The sequence below is a fragment of the Taeniopygia guttata genome, chromosome 30, assembly GCF_048771995.1.
Source record: "Taeniopygia guttata chromosome 30, bTaeGut7.mat, whole genome shotgun sequence".
NCBI lineage: Eukaryota > Metazoa > Chordata > Aves > Passeriformes > Estrildidae > Taeniopygia > Taeniopygia guttata.
The window spans coordinates 1,810,359-1,829,877 of NC_133055.1; the positions used below are offsets into that span (position 1 = coordinate 1,810,359).

General features: G+C 61.0%; 1 protein-coding gene across 3 annotated transcripts in view; it reads left to right on the forward strand.

Moving 5' to 3' along the window:
• XAB2 (XPA binding protein 2) overlaps positions 1-19,519 on the forward strand; it is a 30,904-nt gene that overhangs the window by 6,567 nt on the left and 4,818 nt on the right. For all 3 annotated transcript variants that reach the window (XM_072920111.1, XM_072920112.1, XM_072920110.1), the window contains exons 4-14: positions 408-605; positions 3,259-3,393; positions 5,538-5,702; positions 7,520-7,664; positions 10,155-10,306; positions 11,143-11,262; positions 12,107-12,238; positions 15,233-15,364; positions 16,036-16,149; positions 17,562-17,724; positions 19,286-19,476. In XM_072920111.1, the coding sequence (XP_072776212.1) occupies positions 408-605; positions 3,259-3,393; positions 5,538-5,702; positions 7,520-7,664; positions 10,155-10,306; positions 11,143-11,262; positions 12,107-12,238; positions 15,233-15,364; positions 16,036-16,149; positions 17,562-17,724; positions 19,286-19,476 (1,647 nt within the window). The remainder of the gene's footprint in view (positions 1-407; positions 606-3,258; positions 3,394-5,537; positions 5,703-7,519; positions 7,665-10,154; positions 10,307-11,142; positions 11,263-12,106; positions 12,239-15,232; positions 15,365-16,035; positions 16,150-17,561; positions 17,725-19,285; positions 19,477-19,519) is intronic.

The following is a 19,519-nucleotide window of genomic DNA, read 5'->3' on the forward strand; positions in this document are numbered from 1 at the left end:
TCCCCAGTGATGTCCCCAATGTCCCCAATGATGTCCCCAATGTCCCCAGTGTCCCCAATGTCACCGATGTCCCCAATGTCCCCAATGATGTCCCCAATGATGTCCCCAATGATGTCCCTGATGTCCCCAATGATGTCCCCAATGTCCCCAATGTCCCCAGTGTCCCCAATGTCCCCAATGCTGTCCCCAATGTCCCCTGTCCCAGATGCCGCGGATCTGGCTGGATTACTGCCAGTTCCTGTCCCCAATGTCCCCAATGTCCCCAATGTCCCCAATGTCCCAGATGCCGCGGATCTGGCTGGATTACTGCCAGTTCCTGTCCCCAATGTCCCCAATGATGTCCCCAATGATGTCCCCAATGTCCCCGATGATGTCCCCAATGATGTCCCCACTGTCCCCTGTCCCAGATGCCGCGGATCTGGCTGGATTACTGCCAGTTCCTGGCCGAGCAGGGCCGGGTGACGCGGACGCGCCGGACGTTTGACCGGGCGCTGCGGGCGCTGCCCATCACGCAGCACCGCCGCCTCTGGCCGCCCTACCTGAGCTTCGTGCGGCGCCACCCGCTGCCCGAGACCGCCGTGCGCGTCTTCCGCCGCTTCCTCAAGGTACGGGCACCTGGGGCACCTGGGCACACCTGGGCACACCTGGGCACACACACACACACACCCCCCCGCTGCCCGAGACCGCCGTGCGCGTCTTCCGCCGCTTCCTCAAGGTACGGGCACCTGGGCACTCACCTGGGCACACCTGGGCTCACCTGGGCACACCTGGGGCACCTGGGGACACCTGGGCACTCACCTGGGCACACCTGGGCACACCTGGGCACACACCTGGGGCACCTGGGCACTCACCTGGGCACTCACACATACACACACCCGCTGCCCGAGACCGCCGTGCGCGTCTTCCGCCGCTTCCTCAAGGTACGGGCACCTGGGGCACCTGGGGCACCTGGGAACTCACCTGGGCACACCTGGGCACACACACACACACACACACACACACCCGCTGCCCGAGACCGCCGTGCGCGTCTTCCGCCGCTTCCTCAAGGTACGGAACTCACCTGGGCACTCACCTGGGCACTCACCTGGGCACTCACCTGGGCACACCTGGGCACTCACCTGGGCACACCTGGGCACTCACACACACACACACACCCGCTGCCCGAGACCGCCGTGCGCGTCTTCCGCCGCTTCCTCAAGGTATGGCACACCTGGGCACACCTGGGCACTCACCTGGGGCACCTGGGCACACCTGGGCACTCACCTGGGCACACACCTGGGCACTCACCTGGGCACACACCTGGGCGCTCACCTGGGCACACACCTGGGCACTCACCTGGGCACTCACCTGGGCACTCACCTGGGCACACCTGGGCATGGCTAGGAACACACCTGGGCACTCACCTGGGCACTCACCTGGGCATACAGACACACACACACACACACACACACACACACACACCCGCTGCCCAAGACCGCCGTGCGCGTCTTCCGCCGCTTCCTCAAGGTACGGGCACCTGGGGCACCTGGGCACACCTGGGCACACACCTGGGCACACCTGGGCACTCACCTGGGCACACCTGGGCACTCACCTGGGCACACCTGGGCACTCACCTGGGCACACCTGGGCACACCTGGGCACACCTGGGGGCACCTGGGCACTCACCTGGGCACTCACCTGGGCACACCTGGGCACTCACCTGGGCACTCACCTGGGCACACCTGGGCACTCACCTGGGCACTCACCTGTACAGGTACAGACACACCTGGGCACACACAGACACTCCTGGGCACACCTGGGCACTCACCTGGGCACACCAGGTGACATACATGGCACTAAGATGATACAGGTGACGTGGGTGACACTGAGGTGACACAGGTGACACTCAGGTGACACACAGGTGACACACAGGTGGCACACAGGTGACACAGGTGACACACAGGTTTCACACAGGTGACACAGGTGACACAGGTGACACAGGTGACACAGGTGACACACAGGTGACACAGGTGACACAGGTGGCACACAGGTGCCACAGGTGACACACAGGTGGCACAGGTGACACAGGTGACACGTCTGTCCCCAGCTGTGCCCCGAGGAGGCGGAGCAGTACGTGGGGTTCAGGTGACACAGGTGACACAGGTGACACACAGGTGACACAGGTGACACAGGTACCACACAGGTACCACACAGGTGACACACAGGTGACACAGGTGACACACAGGTGACACAGGTGACACAGGTGACATACAGGTGACACACAGGTGACACACAGGTGACACCCAGGTGTGACACAGGTGACACCCAGGTGACACAGGTGACACAGGTGACACACAATCTGTCCCCAGCTGTGCCCCGAGGAGGCGGAGCAGTACGTGGGGTTCAGGTGACACAGGTGACACACAGGTGACACAGGTGACACACAGGTGACACAGGTGACACTGAGGTGACACAGGTGACACAGGTGACACACAAGTGACACACAGGTGACACAGGTGACACAGTTACACACAGGTGACACCCAGGTGACACACAGGTGACACAGGTGACACACAGGTGACACAGGTGACACAGGTGACATACAGGTGACACACAGGTGACACACAGGTGACACCCAGGTGTGACACAGGTGACACCCAGGTGACACAGGTGACACAGGTGACACAGGTGACACACAGGTGACACTCAGGTGACACAGAGGTGACACAGGTGACACACAGGTGACACAGAGGTGACACAGGTGACACACAGGTGGCACAGGTGACACACAGGTGACACAGGTGACACACAGGTGACGCAGGTGACACAGGTGACACAGGTGACACGTCTGTCCCCAGCTGTGCCCCGAGGAGGCGGAGCAGTACGTGGGGTTCAGGTGACACAGGTGACACACAGGTGACACTGAGGTGGCACTGAGGTTACACAGGTGACACAGGTGACACACAGGTGTGACACAGGTGACACGTCTGTCCCCAGCTGTGCCCCGAGGAGGCGGAGCAGTACGTGGGGTTCAGGTGACACAGGTGACACACAGGTGACACACAGGTGACACAGGTGACACACAGGTGACACACAGGTGACACCCAGGTGACACAGGTGACATCTGTCCCCAGCTGTGCCCCGAGGAGGCGGAGCAGTACGTGGGGTTCAGGTGACACAAGTGACACAGGTGACACACAGGTGACACAGATCACACACAGGTGACACAGCTGACACAGGTGGCACAGGTGACACAGGTGACACACAGTCTGTCCCCAGCTGTGCCCCGAGGAGGCGGAGCAGTACGTGGCGTACCTGCGCTCCGTGGGCCGCCTGGACGAGGCCGCGCAGGTGTTGGCGCGGCTGGTGAACGACGAGCGCTTCGTGTCCCGCCAGGGCAAGTCCAACTACCAGGTGGGCACCTGGGGCACTTGGGGGCACCTGGGGGCACCTGAGGGTACCTGGGGGGGCACCTGAGGGCACCTGGGGGCACCTGGGGGTACCTGGGGGCACCTGGGGGCACCTGGGGGTACCTGGGGGGGCACCTGGGGGGGTGCCTGGGGGCACCTGGGGGTACCTGGGGGCACCTGGGGGGGCACCTGGAGGTACCTGGGGGTACCTGGGGGGGTACCTGGGGGGGCACCTGAGGGGGGCACAGGGCATCTGGGGGGGCACCTGAGGGTACCTGGGGGGGCACCTGAGGGTACCTGGGGGCACTCAGGTACAGGTGAGGGCACCTGGGAACCACCTGAGGGGGGCACAGGGCAACTGGGGGGGCACCTGCAGGTACCTGGGGACAGATGAGCGCACCTGGGGGGCACCTGGAGGGCACCTGGGGGCATCCAGGTACAGGTGAGGGCACCTGGGGGCACCTGGGGGCATCCAGGTACAGGTGAGGGCACCTGGGGGGGCACCTGAAGGTGGCACAGGGCTCCTGGGGAGGCACCTGAGGGTACCTGGGGACAGGTGAGCGCACCTGGGGGCACCTGGATACATCTGGGAGGCACCTGGGGACAGCTGGCGGCACGCCGGGGTGGATTTGGGACAGTTTTAGGGTGGATTTGGGGCAGTTTTTAGGGTGGATTTGGGATGGATTTGGGGCAGTTCTGGGGCAGTTTTGAGATGGATTTGGGGCAGTATTGGGGACGATTTGGGGCAGTTTTTGGGATGAATTTGGGGTAGATTTGGGATGAATTTGGGGCACTTTTGGATCTCTAAACCCATTTTTTCGGCAGCTGTGGCAGGAGCTGTGCGAGCTGCTCTCCCAGCACCCCGGGGTGATTTGGGATGGATTTAGGATGAATTTGGGGTGAATTTGGGGCAGTTTTGGGATGGATTTGGTGTCTCTAACCCCGATTTTCGGCAGCTCTGGCAGGAGCTGTGCGAGCTGCTCTCCCAGCACCGCGGGGTGATTTGGGATGGATTTGGGATGGATTTGGGATGGATTTGGGTTGGATTTGGGGTGGATTTGGGGCAGTTTTGGGGCAGTTTTGGGGCAGTTTTGGGGTCTCTAACCCCGTTTTTTGGCAGCTCTGGCAGGAGCTGTGCGAGCTGCTCTCGCAGCACCCCGGGGTGATTTGGGATGGATTTGGGATGGATTTGGGATGGATTTGGGGTGGATTTAGGATGGATTTGGGGTGGATTTGGAGTTTTTAACCCCATTTTTTGTCAGCTCTGGCAGGAGCTGTGCGAGCTGCTGTCCCAGCACCCCGGGGTGATTTGGGATGGATGTGGGGCAGTTTTGGGATGAATTCAGGATGAATTTGGGATGGATTTGGGGCAGTTTTGGGGCAGTTTTGGTGTCTCTAACCCCGTTTTTTGTCAGCTGTGGCAGGAGCTGTGTGAGCTGCTCTCCCAGCACCCCGGGGTGATTTGGGATGGATTCGGGTTGGATTTGGGATGAATTCGGGATGGATTTGGGGTGGATTTGGGGTCCCTAACCCCGTTTTTTGTCAGCTCTGGCAGGAGCTGTGCGAGCTGCTGTCCCAGCACCCCGGGGTGATTTGGGATGGATTTGGGGCAGTTTTGGGATGAATTTGGGGCAGTTTTGGTGTCTCTAACCCCGTTTTTTGGCAGCTCTGGCAGGAGCTGTGCGAGCTGCTCTCCCAGCACCCCGGGGTGATTTGGGATGAATTTGGGATGGATTTGGGATGGATTTGGGATGGATTTGGGATGGATTTGGGGCAGTTTTGGGGTCTCTAACCCCGTTATTTTGTCAGCTGTGGCAGGAGCTGTGCGAGCTGCTGTCCCAGCACCCCGGGGTGATTTGGGATGGATTTGGGGTAGATTTGGGGCAGTTTTGAGGTGGATTTGGGGTTTTTAACCCTGTTATTTTGTCAGCTGTGGCAGGAGCTGTGCGAGCTGCTGTCCCAGCACCCCGGGGTGGTTTGGGATGGATTTGGGGCAGTTTTGGGGCAGTTTTGGGGTCTCTAACCCCGTTTTTCGGCAGCTCTGGCAGGAGCTGTGCGAGCTGCTGTCCCAGCACCCCGGGGTGATTTGGGATGGATTTGGGGCAGTTTTGGGGCAGTTTTGGTGTCTCTAACCCCGTTTTTTGTCAGCTCTGGCAGGAGCTGTGCGAGCTGCTCTCCCAGCACCCCGACCGCGTGCGCTCGCTGGACGCCGGCGGGATCATCCGCGGGGGTCTGACGCGCTTCACCGACCAGCGGGGGCGGCTCTGGGGCGCCCTGGCCGACTGCTACGTGCGCTGCGGCCACCTGGAGAAGGTGACACACCTGGGGACACCTGGAGGCACACCTGGGGGGGACTGACACACCTGGGGGACACCTGGGAGGGACTGACACACCTGGGGGCACACCTGGGGGACCCCTGGGAGGGACTGACACACCTGGGGGCACACCTGGGGGCACACCTGGGGGGGACTGACACACCTGGGGACACACCTGGGAGGGACTGACTCACCTGGGGGGGACTGACACACCTGGGGCACACCCGGGAGGGACTGACACACCTGGACAGACTGACACACCTGGGGGCACACCTGGGAGGGACAGACACACCTGGGGACACACCTGGAGAAGGTGACACACCTGGGGACACACCTGGAAGGGACTGGGACACCTGGGAGGGACTGACACACCTGCACAGACTGACACACCTGGGAGGGACTGTGTCCCGGTTTGAAAACAAAACCAGTGAGAGGCTCCAAGTCAGAAATGTGAAGAGACCGTGCAGACGGTGCTGTCAGTCCCGGTTTATCCCAGTTAATCCCGGTTTATCCCGTTCCAGGCCCGGGATGTCTATGAGGAGGCCGTGCAGACAGTGATGACCGTGCTGTTTATCCCAGTTTATCCCAGTTTATCCCCGGTTTATCCCGTTCCAGGCCCGGGATGTGTACAAAGAGGCCATGCAGACTGTGCTGTTTATCCCGGTTAACCCCGTTTATCCCGTTCCAGGCCCGGAATGTCTATGAGGAGGCCGTGCAGACAGTGATGACCGTGCTGTTTATCCCGGTTTATCCCGGTTTATCCCGGTTTATCCCGTTCCAGGCCCGGGATGTGTACGAGGAGGCCGTGCAGACCGTGATGACCGTGCGGTTAATCCCAGTTAATCCCAGTTAATCCCGGTTTATCCCGTTCCAGGCCCGGGATGTGTACGAGGAGGCCGTGCAGACCGTGCTGTTTATCCCGGTTTATCCCGGTTAATCCCGGTTAATCCCGGTTTATCCCGTTCCAGGCCCGGGATGTGTACGAAGAGGCCGTGCAGACAGTGCTGTTTATCCCAGTTAATCCCAGTTTATCCCGTTTATCCCGTTCCAGGCCCGGGATGTCTATGAGGAGGCCGTGCAGACCGTGATGACCGTGCTGTTTATCCCGGTTAACCCCGTTTATCCCGTTCCAGGCCCGGGATGTGTACGAGGAGGCCGTGCAGACGGTGATGACCGTGCTGTTTATCCTGGTTTATCCCGGTTAACCCCGTTTATCCCGTTCCAGGCCCGGGATGTCTATGAAGAGGCCGTGCAGACCGTGCTGTTTATCCCAGTTTATCCCGGTTAATCCCGGTTTATCCCGTTCCAGGCCCGGGATGTGTACGAGGAGGCCGTGCAGACCGTGATGACCGTGCTGTTTATCCCGGTTTATCCCGGTTAACCCCGGTTTATCCCATTCCAGGCCCGGGATGTGTACGAGGAGGCCGTGCAGACGGTGATGACCATGCTGTTTATCCCGGTTAACCCCGTTTATCCCGTTCCAGGCCCGGGATGTCTATGAGGAGGCCGTGCAGACGGTGCTGACCGTGCTGTTTATCCCGGTTTATCCCAGTTTATCCCCGGTTTATCCCGTTCCAGGCCCGGGATGTGTACAAAGAGGCCATGCAGACTGTGCTGTTTATCCCGGTTAATCCCGTTTATCCCGTTCCAGGCCCGGGATGTCTATGAGGAGGCCGTGCAGACGGTGCTGACCGTGCTGTTTATCCCGGTTTATCCCGTTTATCCCGTTCCAGGCCCGGGATGTGTACGAGGAGGCCGTGCAGACCGTGATGACCGTGCTGTTTATCCCAGTTAACCCCGTTTATCCCGTTCCAGGCCCGGGATGTGTACGAGGAGGCCGTGCAGACCGTGATGACCGTGCGGGATTTCACGCAGGTCTTCGACAGTTACGCGCGCTTCGAGGAGAGCGTCATCGCCGCGCTGCTCGACACGCAGGCCCAGCTCGGCCGCGGCCAGGACGGTGCGGGGGGACCCCAAAAATGGGCAGGGGACCCCAAAAATGGGGAGAGATCCCAAAAATGGGGAGGGGACCCCAAAAATGGGCAGGGAACCCCAAAAATGGGGCTGGGACCCCAAAACACGGGGGGGGACCCCAAAAATGGGCAGGGAACCCCAAAACACGGGGGGGTCCCCAAAAATGGGCAGGGACCCCAAAAAGGGACCCCAAAAATGGGCAGGGCACCCGAAACACGGGGGGGTCCCCAAAAATGGGCAAGGGACCCCAAAAATTAGGAAAAATTGCAAAAATGGGCAGGGCACCTCAAACCCCAGCCAGGATGGTGCGAAGGGGGAGCCCCGAAATCCAGGGGGACCCCAAAAATGGGGGGGGACCCCAAAAACGGGGAGCGGTCCCAAAAATGGGGAGGATCCCAAATCCACGCAGGGCACCCCAAACCCCAACCAGGACGGTGCAAACAGGGAGCCCCGAAATCTGGAGGGGACCCCAAAAATGGGGGAGACCCCAAAAATGGGCAGGGCACCCCAAAAAGGGACCCCAAAAATGGGGGAGACCCCAAAAATGGGAAGGGCACCCCAAAAATGGGGAGAGATCCCAAAAATGGGGAGGATCCCAAATCCAGGCAGAGCACCCCAAACCATGGCCAGGACAGTGCAAATGGGGAGCCCCGAAACCCGGAGGGGGACCCCAAAAATGGGGAGACCCCAAAAATGGGCAGGGCACCGCAAAAATTAGGAAAGACCGGAAAAATGGCAGGGCACCTCAAACCCCAGCCAGGATAGTGCAAAGGGGGAGCCCCGAAATCCAGGGGGACCCCAAAAACGGGAGGGACCCCAAAAACAGGGAGAAATCCCAAAAATGGGGAGGATCCCAAATCCAGGCAGGGCACCCCAAACCACGGCCAGGATGGTGCGGCGGCAGCCCCAAAATCTGGAGGGGACCCCAAAAATGGGGAGAGACCCCAAAAATGGGCAGGGCACCCTAAAAAGGGACCCCAAAAATGGGGAGAGATCCCAAAATGCAGCCAGGACAGTGTGAACTGGGAGCCCCGAAATCCGGGGTGGACCCCAAAAACTGGGGAGACCCCAAAAATGGGCAGGGCACCCCAAAAATGGGGAGGGGACCCCAAAATGTGGCCAGGACAGTGCAAATGGGGAGCCCTGAAAATGGGGGGGACCCCAAAACTGGGCAGGGCACCCCAAACCCTGGCCAGGACGGTGCGTCCGGGGAGCCCCAAAAACAGGGGGAACCCCAAAAATCGGGGGGAGCCCAAAACAGGGCAGGACAACCTGAAACTGTGGGGAGTACCCCAGAGTGGGGCAGGGTACCCCAAAACCCCGGGGGTGTGCCCCAAAACTGGGGGGGCACCCCAAATCCAGAGGGGACCCCAAAACTGAAGGGGGCACCCCAAAACTGAGGGGGTGTCCCAAAATAGGGGAGGGCACCCCAGAACTGCGAGGGGCACCCCCAAACCCAGGAGGCGGCCCCAAAACTGGGGTTAACCCAAATGAGGGGGGCACCCCAAAACTGGGAGGGGCACCCCTATGCCCAGGGTGTCACCTGTGTCACCCTGTGTGTCCCCCGTGTCACCCTGTGTGTCCCCCATGTCACCCTGTGTCACCCTGTGTGCCCTGTGTGACTCCTGTGTCACCCTGTGTCACCCTGTGTCACCTGTGTGTCCCCTGTGTCACCCTGTGTCACCCTGTCACCCTATGTCACCTTCGTCACTCTTGTCACCCTGTGTCACCCTCATCACTCTTGTCACCCCGTGTCACCCTGTGTGACCCCTATGTCACCTTGTGTGTCCCCCATGTCACCCTGTGTCACCCTGTGTCACCCTGTGTCACCCATGTCACCATGTGTGACTCCTGTGTCCCCTGTGTCACCTTTGTCACCCCTGTGCCCAGGGTGTCCTTGTGTCCTCTGTGATCCTGTGTCCCCATGCCCCCCCGTGTCCCCCATGTCCCCATGTCCCCATATCCCCCATGTCCCCTTGTCCCCGTGTGACCGTGTCCCTGTCCCCATGTCCCCCCGTGTCCCCCATGTCCCCTGTCCCCATGTCACTGTCCCCTGTCCCCGCAGAGGAGGTGGAGCTGGAGCTGCGCCTGGCACGTTTTGAGCGGCTGATGGGGCTGTGCCCGCAGTGTCCCCATGTCCCCGTGTCCCCATGTCCCCATGTCCCCGTGTCCCCATGTCACTGTCCCCTGTCCCTGCAGAGGAGGTGGAGCTGGAGCTGCGCCTGGCACGTTTTGAGCGGCTGATGGGGCTGTGCCCGTGGTGTCCCTGTGGTGTCCCCATGTCCCCATGTCCTGTGTCCCCGTGTCACTGTCCCCTGTCCCCGCAGAGGAGGTGGAGCTGGAGCTGCGCCTGGCGCGCTTCGAGCGGCTGATGGGGCTGTGCCCGCGGTGTCCCTGGGTGTCCCCATGTCCCTGTCCCCATGTCCCCCTGTCCCCATGTCCCCGTGTCCCCATGTCACTGTCCCTGTCCCCGCAGAGGAGGTGGAGCTGGAGCTGCGCCTGGCGCGCTTCGAGCGGCTGATGGGGCGGCGGCCGCTGCTGCTGAACAGCGTCCTGCTGCGGCAGAACCCCCACAACGTGCACGAGTGGCACAAGAGGGTGGCCCTGCACCGGGGACAGCCCGACAAGGTCAGGGGACACGGGGACACCGGGGGGACAGGGGGGACACGGGGACATGGGGGACACGGGGACACGGGGGACACGGGGGACATGGGGACATGGGGGACAGGGGGGACACGGGGGACATGGGGACATGGGGACACAGGGACACTGGGGGACGTGGGTGGGATGGTCTGGGGGGTTTGGTGGTGGCGTTGTGGTGGCGGTGCTGTCCCCATGTCCCCAGTGTCCCCAATACCCTCGATGTCCCCAATGTCCCCGCTGTCCCCACTGTCCCCGCTGTCCCCACTGTCCCCACTGTCCCCAATGTCCCCAATATCCCCAATGTCCCCGTGTCCCCGATGTCCCCAATGTCCCCCCATTGTCCCCAATGTCCCCAATGTCCCCATGTCCCCACTGTCCCCGTGTCCCCACTGTCCCCAATGTCCCCCATGTCCCCCCTGTCCCCGCTGTCCCCATTGTCCCCAATATCCCCAATGTCCCTCTGTCCCCGTGTCCCCAATGTCCCCATGTCCCCGCTGTCCCCACTGTCCCCGCTGTCCCCAATGTCCCGAATGTCCCCAATGTCCCCAATGTCCCCAATGTCCCCAATGTCCCCCCAATGTCCCCAATGTCCCCAATGTCCCCCCAATGTCCCCCCTGTCCCCAATGTCCCCAATGTCCCCACTGTCCCCAATGTCCCCTGATGTCCCCTCTGTCCCTGCTGTCCCTGCTGTCCCCAATGTCCCCAATGTCCCCAATGCCCCCCATGTCCCCAATGTCCCCAATGTCCCCAATGTCCCCATTGTCCCCAATGTCCCCAATGTCCCCAGTGTCCCCAATGTCCCCGTGTCCCCGTGTCCCAGATCATCCAGACCTTCACCGAGGCCGTGCGCACGGTGGATCCCCAACGCGCCACCGGCCGCCCCCACGAGCTCTGGGTGGCCTTCGCCCGCTTCTACGAGGACAACGGGCAGCTGGACGACGTGAGTGGGCACCCCAAAGCCTGGGGGCACCCCAAAATCCTGAGGGACACCCCCAAACCCTGAGGGACACCCCAAACCCACCTGGGACCCCCAAACCCTGGGGGACACCTCCAAACCCACCTGGGACCCCCCAAACCCTGAGGGACACCCCCAAACCCTGAGGGACACCCCCAAACCCTGGGGGACACCCCCAAAGCCACCTGGGACCCCCAAGCCCCAGGTGACACCCCCAAACCCTGGGGGACACCCCCAGCCCTGCCTGGGAAACCCAAACCTGTCTGTGCCCCCAAAACCTGTCCCCAGTGTCCCCTGTGTCCCCAGTGTCCCCTGTGTCCCCAGGCCAGGTCCATCCTGTCCCAGTGTCCCCAGTGTCCCCAATGTCCCTGATGTCCCCAATGTCCTGAATGTCCCCTGTGTCCCCAGTGTCCCGCAATGTTCCCCATGTCCCCGATGTCCCCAGTGTCCCCTGTGTCCCCAGGCCAGGTCCATCTTGTCCCTCTGTCCCCAATGTCCCCAGTGTCCCCGATATCCCTGATGTCCCCAATGTCCCCAATGTCCCCAATGTCCCCTGTGTCCCCAGGCCAGGTCCATCCTGTCCCCAATGTCCCCTGTGTCCCCAGGCCAGGTCCCTCCTGTCCCAATGTCCCCAGTGTCCCCGATGTCCCCAATGTCCTCTCTGTCCCCTGTCTGTCCCCAGGCCGGGTCCATCCTGTACCTGATGTCCCCAGTGTCCCCAATGTCCCCAATGTCCCCTGTGTCCCCAGGCCAGGTCCATCCTGTCCCCAATGTCCCCTGTCTGTCCCCAGGCCAGGTCCATCCTGTCCCCTCTGTCCCGTGTCCCCAGGCCAGGTCCCTCCTGTCCCGTGCCACGCGGGTTCGGTTCCGCCGCGTGGAGGATCTGGCGGCGATCTGGTGCGAGTTCGGGGAGTTGGAGCTGCGCCACCATCGGCACCAGGAGGCGCTGAGCGTGCTGCGGGTGCGGTGGGGACACCCCGAAAACGGGCACCCCAAAAATGGGACACCCCAAAAATGGGCACCCCAAAATGGGCACCCCAAAATGGGCACCACAAAATGGGACCCCAAAAACGGGCACCCCAAAAATGGGCACCACAAAATGGGACCCCAAAATGGGAGCCCAAAAATGGGCACCCCAAAAAATGGGCACCACAAAATGGGACCCCAAAAATGGGACCCTGAAATGGGACCCCGAAACGGGACACCCCAAAAATGGGCACCACAAAATGGGACCCCAAAATGGGACCCCAAAAACGGGCACCACAAAATGGGCACCACAAAATAGGACCCCAAAAACGGGACCCCGAAATGGGAACCCAAAAACGGGACCCCAAAATGGGAACTCGAAACGGGACACCCGAAAAATGGACACCACAAAATGGGACCCCAAAACGGGACCCCGAAATGGGACCCCGAAACGGGACACCCCAAAAATGGGCACCACAAAATAGGACCCCAAAAATGGGACCCCAAAATGGGAACCTAAAAACGGGCACCCCAAAATGGGACCCCAAAAACGGGACCCTGAAATGGGACCCCGAAATGGGACCCCAAAAACGGGACACCCCAAAATAGGACCCCAAAATGGGAACCCAAAAATGGGACACCCCAAAAACGGGCACCCAAAAACAGGCACCCCAAAAATGGGCGCCCCAAAAATGGGCACCACAAAATGGGACCCTAAAAATGGGCACCACAAAATGGGCACCACAAAATAGGACCCCAAAAACAGGACCCCAAAATGGGAACCCAAAAATGGGACCCCGAAATGGGAACCCCGAAACGGGACACCCCAAAAATGGGCACCCCAAAAACAGGCACCCCAAAAATGGCAACCCAAAAACGGGACCCCGAAATGGGACCCTGAAATGAGGACCCAAAAACGGGACCCCGAAATGGGACCCCGAAATGGGACCCCAAAAATGGGCACCACAAAATGGGACCCCAAAAATGGGACCCCGAAATGGGAACCCAAAATCGGGACACCCCAAAAATGGGCGCCACAAAATGGGACCCCAAAAACGGGACCCCTGAAAACAGAACCCCAAAACTGACACCCTGAAAATGGGACCCCAAAATGGGACGCCAAAAACGGGACCCTAAAAACGGGACCCCAAAAATGGGATCCCGAAAATGGGACCCCAAAAACGGAACCCCAAAACTGACACCCTGAAAATGGGACCCCAAAATGGCACCCCAAAAACAGGACCTCAAAAATGGGATCCCGAAAACGGGACCCCAAAACTGACACCCTGAAAATGGGCACCCCAAAGATGGGACCTCAAAACCACACCCCGAAAATGGGACCCCAGAAACAGGACCCCAAAAATGGGACACTGGAAAAGCGGGTCAAAAATGGGGAACCCAAAAACGGGCACCCCTTTTCTCCCTTATCCCCCTTTCCCTCCTTTTATCCCCATTTCCCCCCTTTTTTCCCATTTTTTCCCCTTTTTCCTGCATTCCCCCGCCCTTTTCCCCATTTTTCCCCCTTTTCCCAATTTCCCCCCTTTTTCCCCCTTTCCTCCCCCTTTCTCCCATTTTCTCCCCTTTTTCCCTCAATTTCCCCCCATTTCCCCCTACCTTTTGTCCCCCTCTTCCTCCATTTTTCCCTTTTTTCTCCCTTTCCCCCCATTTTCCTCCCCTTTCCATTTTCCCCCTTTTTTCCCTATTTTTCCCCTTTCCCCCTCCATTTCTTGTTCTGTTCCCCCCCCATTTTTTCCCCTTTCCTCCCCCTTTTCTCCCCTTTTTCCCTCAATTTCCCCCCACTTCCCCCTACTTTTTTCCCCCCTTTCCCCCTTTTCCCCCATTTTTCCCTTTTTTCTCCCTTTCCCCTGTTTTCCTCCCCTTTCCATTTTCCCCCTTTTTTTCCCCATTTTTCCCCTTTTCCCCTCCATTTCTTCTCCTGTTCCCCTCTCCCATTTTTCCCCTTTTCCCCTCCATTTCTTCTTCTGTTCCCCCCCATTTTTTTCCCCTTTCCTCCCCCTTTTCTCCCCTTTTTCCCTCAATTTCCCCCCATTTCCCCCTACCTTTTCTCCCCTTTTTCCCCCATTTTTCCCTTTTTTCTCCCTTTCCCCCATTTTCCTCCCCTTTCCGTTTTCCCCCTTTTTTCCCCATTTTTCCCCTTTTCCCCTTTTCCCCTCCATTTCTTCTCCTGTTCCCCCCCATTTTTTCCCCTTTTCCCCCCCTTTTCCCCATTTTCTCCATTCCCCCTCATTTTTTTCCGTTTCCCTCTCAATTTCCCCCCATTTTCCTGCTTTTTTTCCCTTTTCCCCATTTTTCCCCTTTTCCCCTCCATTTCTCCTCCTGTTCCCCCCTCCCATTTTTTCCCCTTTTCCCCATTTTCTCCCTTTTCCCCCTTCTTTTTCCTCATTTTTTCCGTTTCCCTCTCCATTTCCCCCCATTTCCCCCCATTTTCCCCGTATTTCTCCGCTCCCCTTTCCCACCTTTTCCCTTTTTCCCGTATTTCTCCGCTCCCCTTTCCCACCTTTTCCCGTTTTCCCGTATTTCTCCGTTCCCCTTTCCCACCTTTTCCCGTTTTCCCATATTTCTCCGTTCCCCTTTCCCACCTTTTCCCGTTTTTCTCCGTTCCCCTTTCCCACCTTTTCCCTTTTTCCCGTATTTCTCCGCTCCCCTTTCCCACCTTTTCCCGTTTTCCCGTTTTTCTCCGTTCCCCTTTCCCACCTTTTCCCGTTTTCCCGATTTTCTCCGTTCCCCTTTCCCACCTTTTCCCGTTTTCCCTCTTTTCCCGTATTTCTCCGTTCCCCTTTCCCACCTTTTCCCGTTTTCCCGTATTTCTCCGTTGCCCTTTCCCAACTTTTCCTGTTTTCCCATATTTCTCCGTTCCCCTTTCCCACCTTTTCCCGTTTTTCTCCGTTCCCCTTTCCCACCTTTTCCCTTTTCCCGTTTTCCTCCATTCCCCTTTCCCACCTTTTCCCGTTTTCCCGGTTTTTCCCAGAAAGCCACGGCGCTGCCGGCGCGCCGCGCTGAGTTCTTCGACAGCTCCGAGCCGGTGCAGAACCGCCTCTACAAATCCCTGCGCGTCTGGGCCATGCTGGCCGACCTGGAGGAGAGCCTGGGCACCTTCCAGGTGGGCACCGGGGCACCTGGGCACACCTGGGAGGGCATGGACACCTTCCTGGTGGGCACCGGGCACACCTGGGGCACCTGGAGGGACATGGGCACACCTGGAGGAGAGCCTGGGCACCTTCCAGGTGGGCACCGGGGGCACCTGGGCACACCTGGGCACACCTGGGGCACACCTGGACACACCTGGTCACACCCGGGGTGGCATGGGCACACCTGGAGGAGAGCCTGGGCACCTTCCAGGTGGGCAGCTGGGGCACCTGGGGACACTGTTGGGTGTGGGGGACACCTGGACACACCTGGGGGGGCATGGACACCTTTCTGGTGGGCACCAGGCACACCTGGGGCACCTGGGGGGACATGGACACACCTGGGCACACCTGGGGACAGCGCTGTGTCCCCGTGCCCGGGGAGTGCTGGACCTGCCTGTGACCCTGTGACCTTGCTGTCCCCCTGTCCCTCTGTGTCCCTGTCCCTGTCCCTGTCCCCATGTCCCCCTGTCTCTGTGTCCTTGTCCCCCTGTCCCCCTGTCCCCATGTCCCCAATGTCCCCATGTCCCTGTCCCTGTCCCCCTGTCCCCCTGTCCCCATGTCCCCAATGTCCCCATGTCACCCTGTCCCTGTCCCTGTCCCCCTGTCCCCGTGTCCCTGTGTCCCTCTGTCCCTGTCCCCGCAGTCGACGCGGGCGGTGTACGAGCGCATTCTGGACCTGCGCATCGCCACCCCCCAGATCGTCATCAACTACGCGCTGCTGCTGGAGGAGCACGGCCGCTTCGAGGACAGCTTCAAGGTGCCACCGGCACGCGGGGACAGATGGGGACAGATGGGGACACCTAGAGACACCTGGGGACAGATGGGGATAGCTGGGGTCAGATGGGGACACTGGGGACAGATGGGGATGGCTGGGACAGCTTCAAGGTGGCACCGGGACTCGGGGACAGATGGGGATGGCTGGGGGCAGATGGGGACAGATGGGGATAGCTGGGGATAGCTGGGACAGCTTCAAGATGCCACCGGGACACGGGGACAGCGGGGACAGATGGGGCAGATGGGGACACTGGGGACAGATGGGTACACGGGGGGATGGCTGGGGACAGCTGGGACAGCTTCAAGGTGCCACCGGGACTCGGGGACAGATGGGGATGGCTGGGGACAGATGGGGACAGATGGGGACACCGGGACACTGGGGACAGCTGGGGACAAATGGGGACACCTGGGGACGGCTGGGGACAGCTGGGACACTGTGGGGACAGCGCAGCACGGGGCTGGGGGCACCCCGGGAAGGGGCTGGGGACACTGAGAGGGGTTGGGGACACTGAGAGGGGCTGGGGGACAGCCAGAGAGGGGCTGGGGACATCCAGAGAGAGGCGGGGGGACAGCCAGAGAGGGGTTGGGGACACCCACAGAGGGTTTGGGGACATCCAAAGAGGTTGAGGACACCCACAGAGGGTTTGGGGACATCCAGAGAGGTTGGGGACAGCCACCGAGGATTTGGGGACATCCAGAGGGGTTGGGGACACCCTGCTGCTGGAGGGGTTGGGTGGGACACCCCAGGAGGTCACTGGGGACACCCCAGTCACCCTGTGGCTCACAGGGGTGTCCCCGTGGGTGTACGTGCGCAGTGTCCTGCTGTCCCAGTGGTGGCACTGCGTCCCCATGCCGATGTCCCCATGCCAATGTCCCCAATGTCCCCGATGTCCCCCAATGTCCCCAATGTCCCCCATGTCCCCAATGCCCCCCATGTCCCCAATGCCCCCCATGTCTCCAATGTCCCCAGTGTCCCCAATGTCCCCATTGTCCCAATGTCCCCAATGTCCCCAATGCCCCCAATGCCCTCAATGCCCCCAATGTCCCCAATGTCCCCAATGTCCCCAATGTCCCCAATGTCCCCCCAATGACCCCAATGTCCCCAATGCCCCCAATGCCCTCAATGCCCCCAATGTCCCCAATGTCCCCAATGTCCCCAATGTCCCCCCAATGTCCCCAATGTCCCAATGTCCCAATGTCCCCAATGTCCCCAATGTCCCCGATGTCCCCAATGCCCCCAATGCCCCCAATGCCCTCAATGCCCCCAATGTCCCCAATGTCCCCAATGTCCCCAATGTCCCCCCAATGTCCCCAATGTCCCAATGTCCCAATGTCCCCAGTGTCCCCAATGTCCCCGATGTCCCCAATGTCCCCGCTGTCCCCAATGTCCCCCAGGCCTACGAGCGGGGCATCGCGCTGTTCCGGTGGCCGCACGTGGGGGACCTGTGGCTCACGTACCTGTCCAAGTTCGTGTCCCGGTACGGGGGCCGGAAGCTGGAGCGCGCCCGGGACCTCTTCGAGCAGGCGCTGGACGGGTGTCCCCCTCAGCACGCCAAGAGTAGGGACAGGGGACACGGGGACACGGGGGGGACTGGGGGGGACTGGGGATGTGGGGGGGCATTGGGGGGGCATTGGGGACATGGGGGGCACTGGGGGCATTGGGGGGACACTGAAGACATGGGGGGCACTGGGGATGTGGGGATGTGGGGGGCATTGGGGACATTGGGGACATTGGGGGCACTGGGGGCACTGGGGGGACATTGATGACACTGGCAGACATTGGGGACATGGGGGACATTGGGGGGGCATTGGGAACATGGACATGGGGGACATTGGGGGGCACTGGGGACATGGGGATACAGGGACATTGAGGATACTGGCGGATATCGGGGGCATTGGGGACACAGGGGACATTGCGGGGGCATTGGGGACATTGGGCACACGTGGACATGGGGGCCATGGGGACATCTGGGACATTGGTGGCACTGGGGACATGGCAGGTAGAGGGGACCAGGAGATGCCAGGACAGGTGTCCCTGTCTGTTTCCCCTCACTGCCCCCATCCCATCCCTGTGTCCGCCGTGTCCCCGCGTGTCCCCTGACGTCCCCGTGTGTCCCCTGATGTCCCCTGATGCCCCTGATGTCCCCGTGTGTCCCCTGATGTCCCCGTGTCCCCGTGTGTCCCTGTGTGTCCCCTGACGTGCCCGCGTCCCCGTGTGTCCCCTCACTGTCCCCGCGTGTCCCCTGATGTCCCCGTGTGTCCCCTGACATCCCCACGTGTCCCCTGACGTGTCTGTGTGTCCCCTGACATCCCCATGTGTCCCCTGACATCCCCGTGTGTCCCCTGACGTCCCCGTGTGTCCCCTGATGTCCCCTGATGTCCCCGTGTGTCCCCTGTCCCCCCCGTGTCCCCGCGTGTCCCCTGACGTCCCCGCGTGTCCCCTGACATCCCCATGTGTCCCCTGATGTCCCCATGTCCCTGTGTGTCCCCTGACGTCCCCGTGTCCATGTGTGTCCCCTGATGTCCCCACGTGTCCCATGACGTCCCCGTGTGTCCCCTGATGTCTCCTGATGTCCCCGTGTGTCCCCTGACGTCCCCGTGTGTCCCCTGGTGTCCCCTGATGTCCCCGTGTGTCCCCTGATGTCCCCGTGTGTCCCCTGATGCCCCTGTGTGTCCCCGTGTGTCCCCTGATGTCCCCTGATGTCCCTTGATGTCCCCGCCGTGTCCCCTGACATCCCCGTGTGTCCCTTGACGTCCCTGCATGTCCCCTGTCCCCCCTGTGTGTCCCCTGATGTCCCCTGATGTCCCCTGCTGTCCCCTGATGTCCCTGCGTGTCCCCTGACGTCCCTGTGTCCCCGCGTGTCCCCTGATGTCCCCACGTGTCCCCTGATGTCCCCGTGTGTCCCCTGATGTCCCCGTGTGTCCCCTGACATGCCCGTGTGTCCCCTGATGTCCCCTGATGTCCCCTGACGTCCCTGTGTCCCCGCGTGTCCCGTGACATCCACGCGTGTCCCCGCGTGTCCCCTGATGTCCCCGTGTGTCCCCTGATGTCCCCTGCTGTCCCCTGATGTCCCCTGCTGTCCCCTGCTGTCCCCTGATGTCCCATGTCCCCTGCCCAGCCATCTTCCTGCTGTACGCGCGGCTGGAGGAGCGCTTCGGGCTGGCGCGCCGGGCCATGGCGGTGTACGAGCGCGGCACGCGGGCCGTGCCCCCGGAGCAGCAGCGCGACATGTTCCACATCTACATCCGCCGCGCCGCCGAGCTCTTCGGGGTCACCCACACGCGCCCCATCTACCAGAGAGCCATCGAGGTGGGCACACCTGGGCACCTGGGCACACCTGGGCACACCTGGG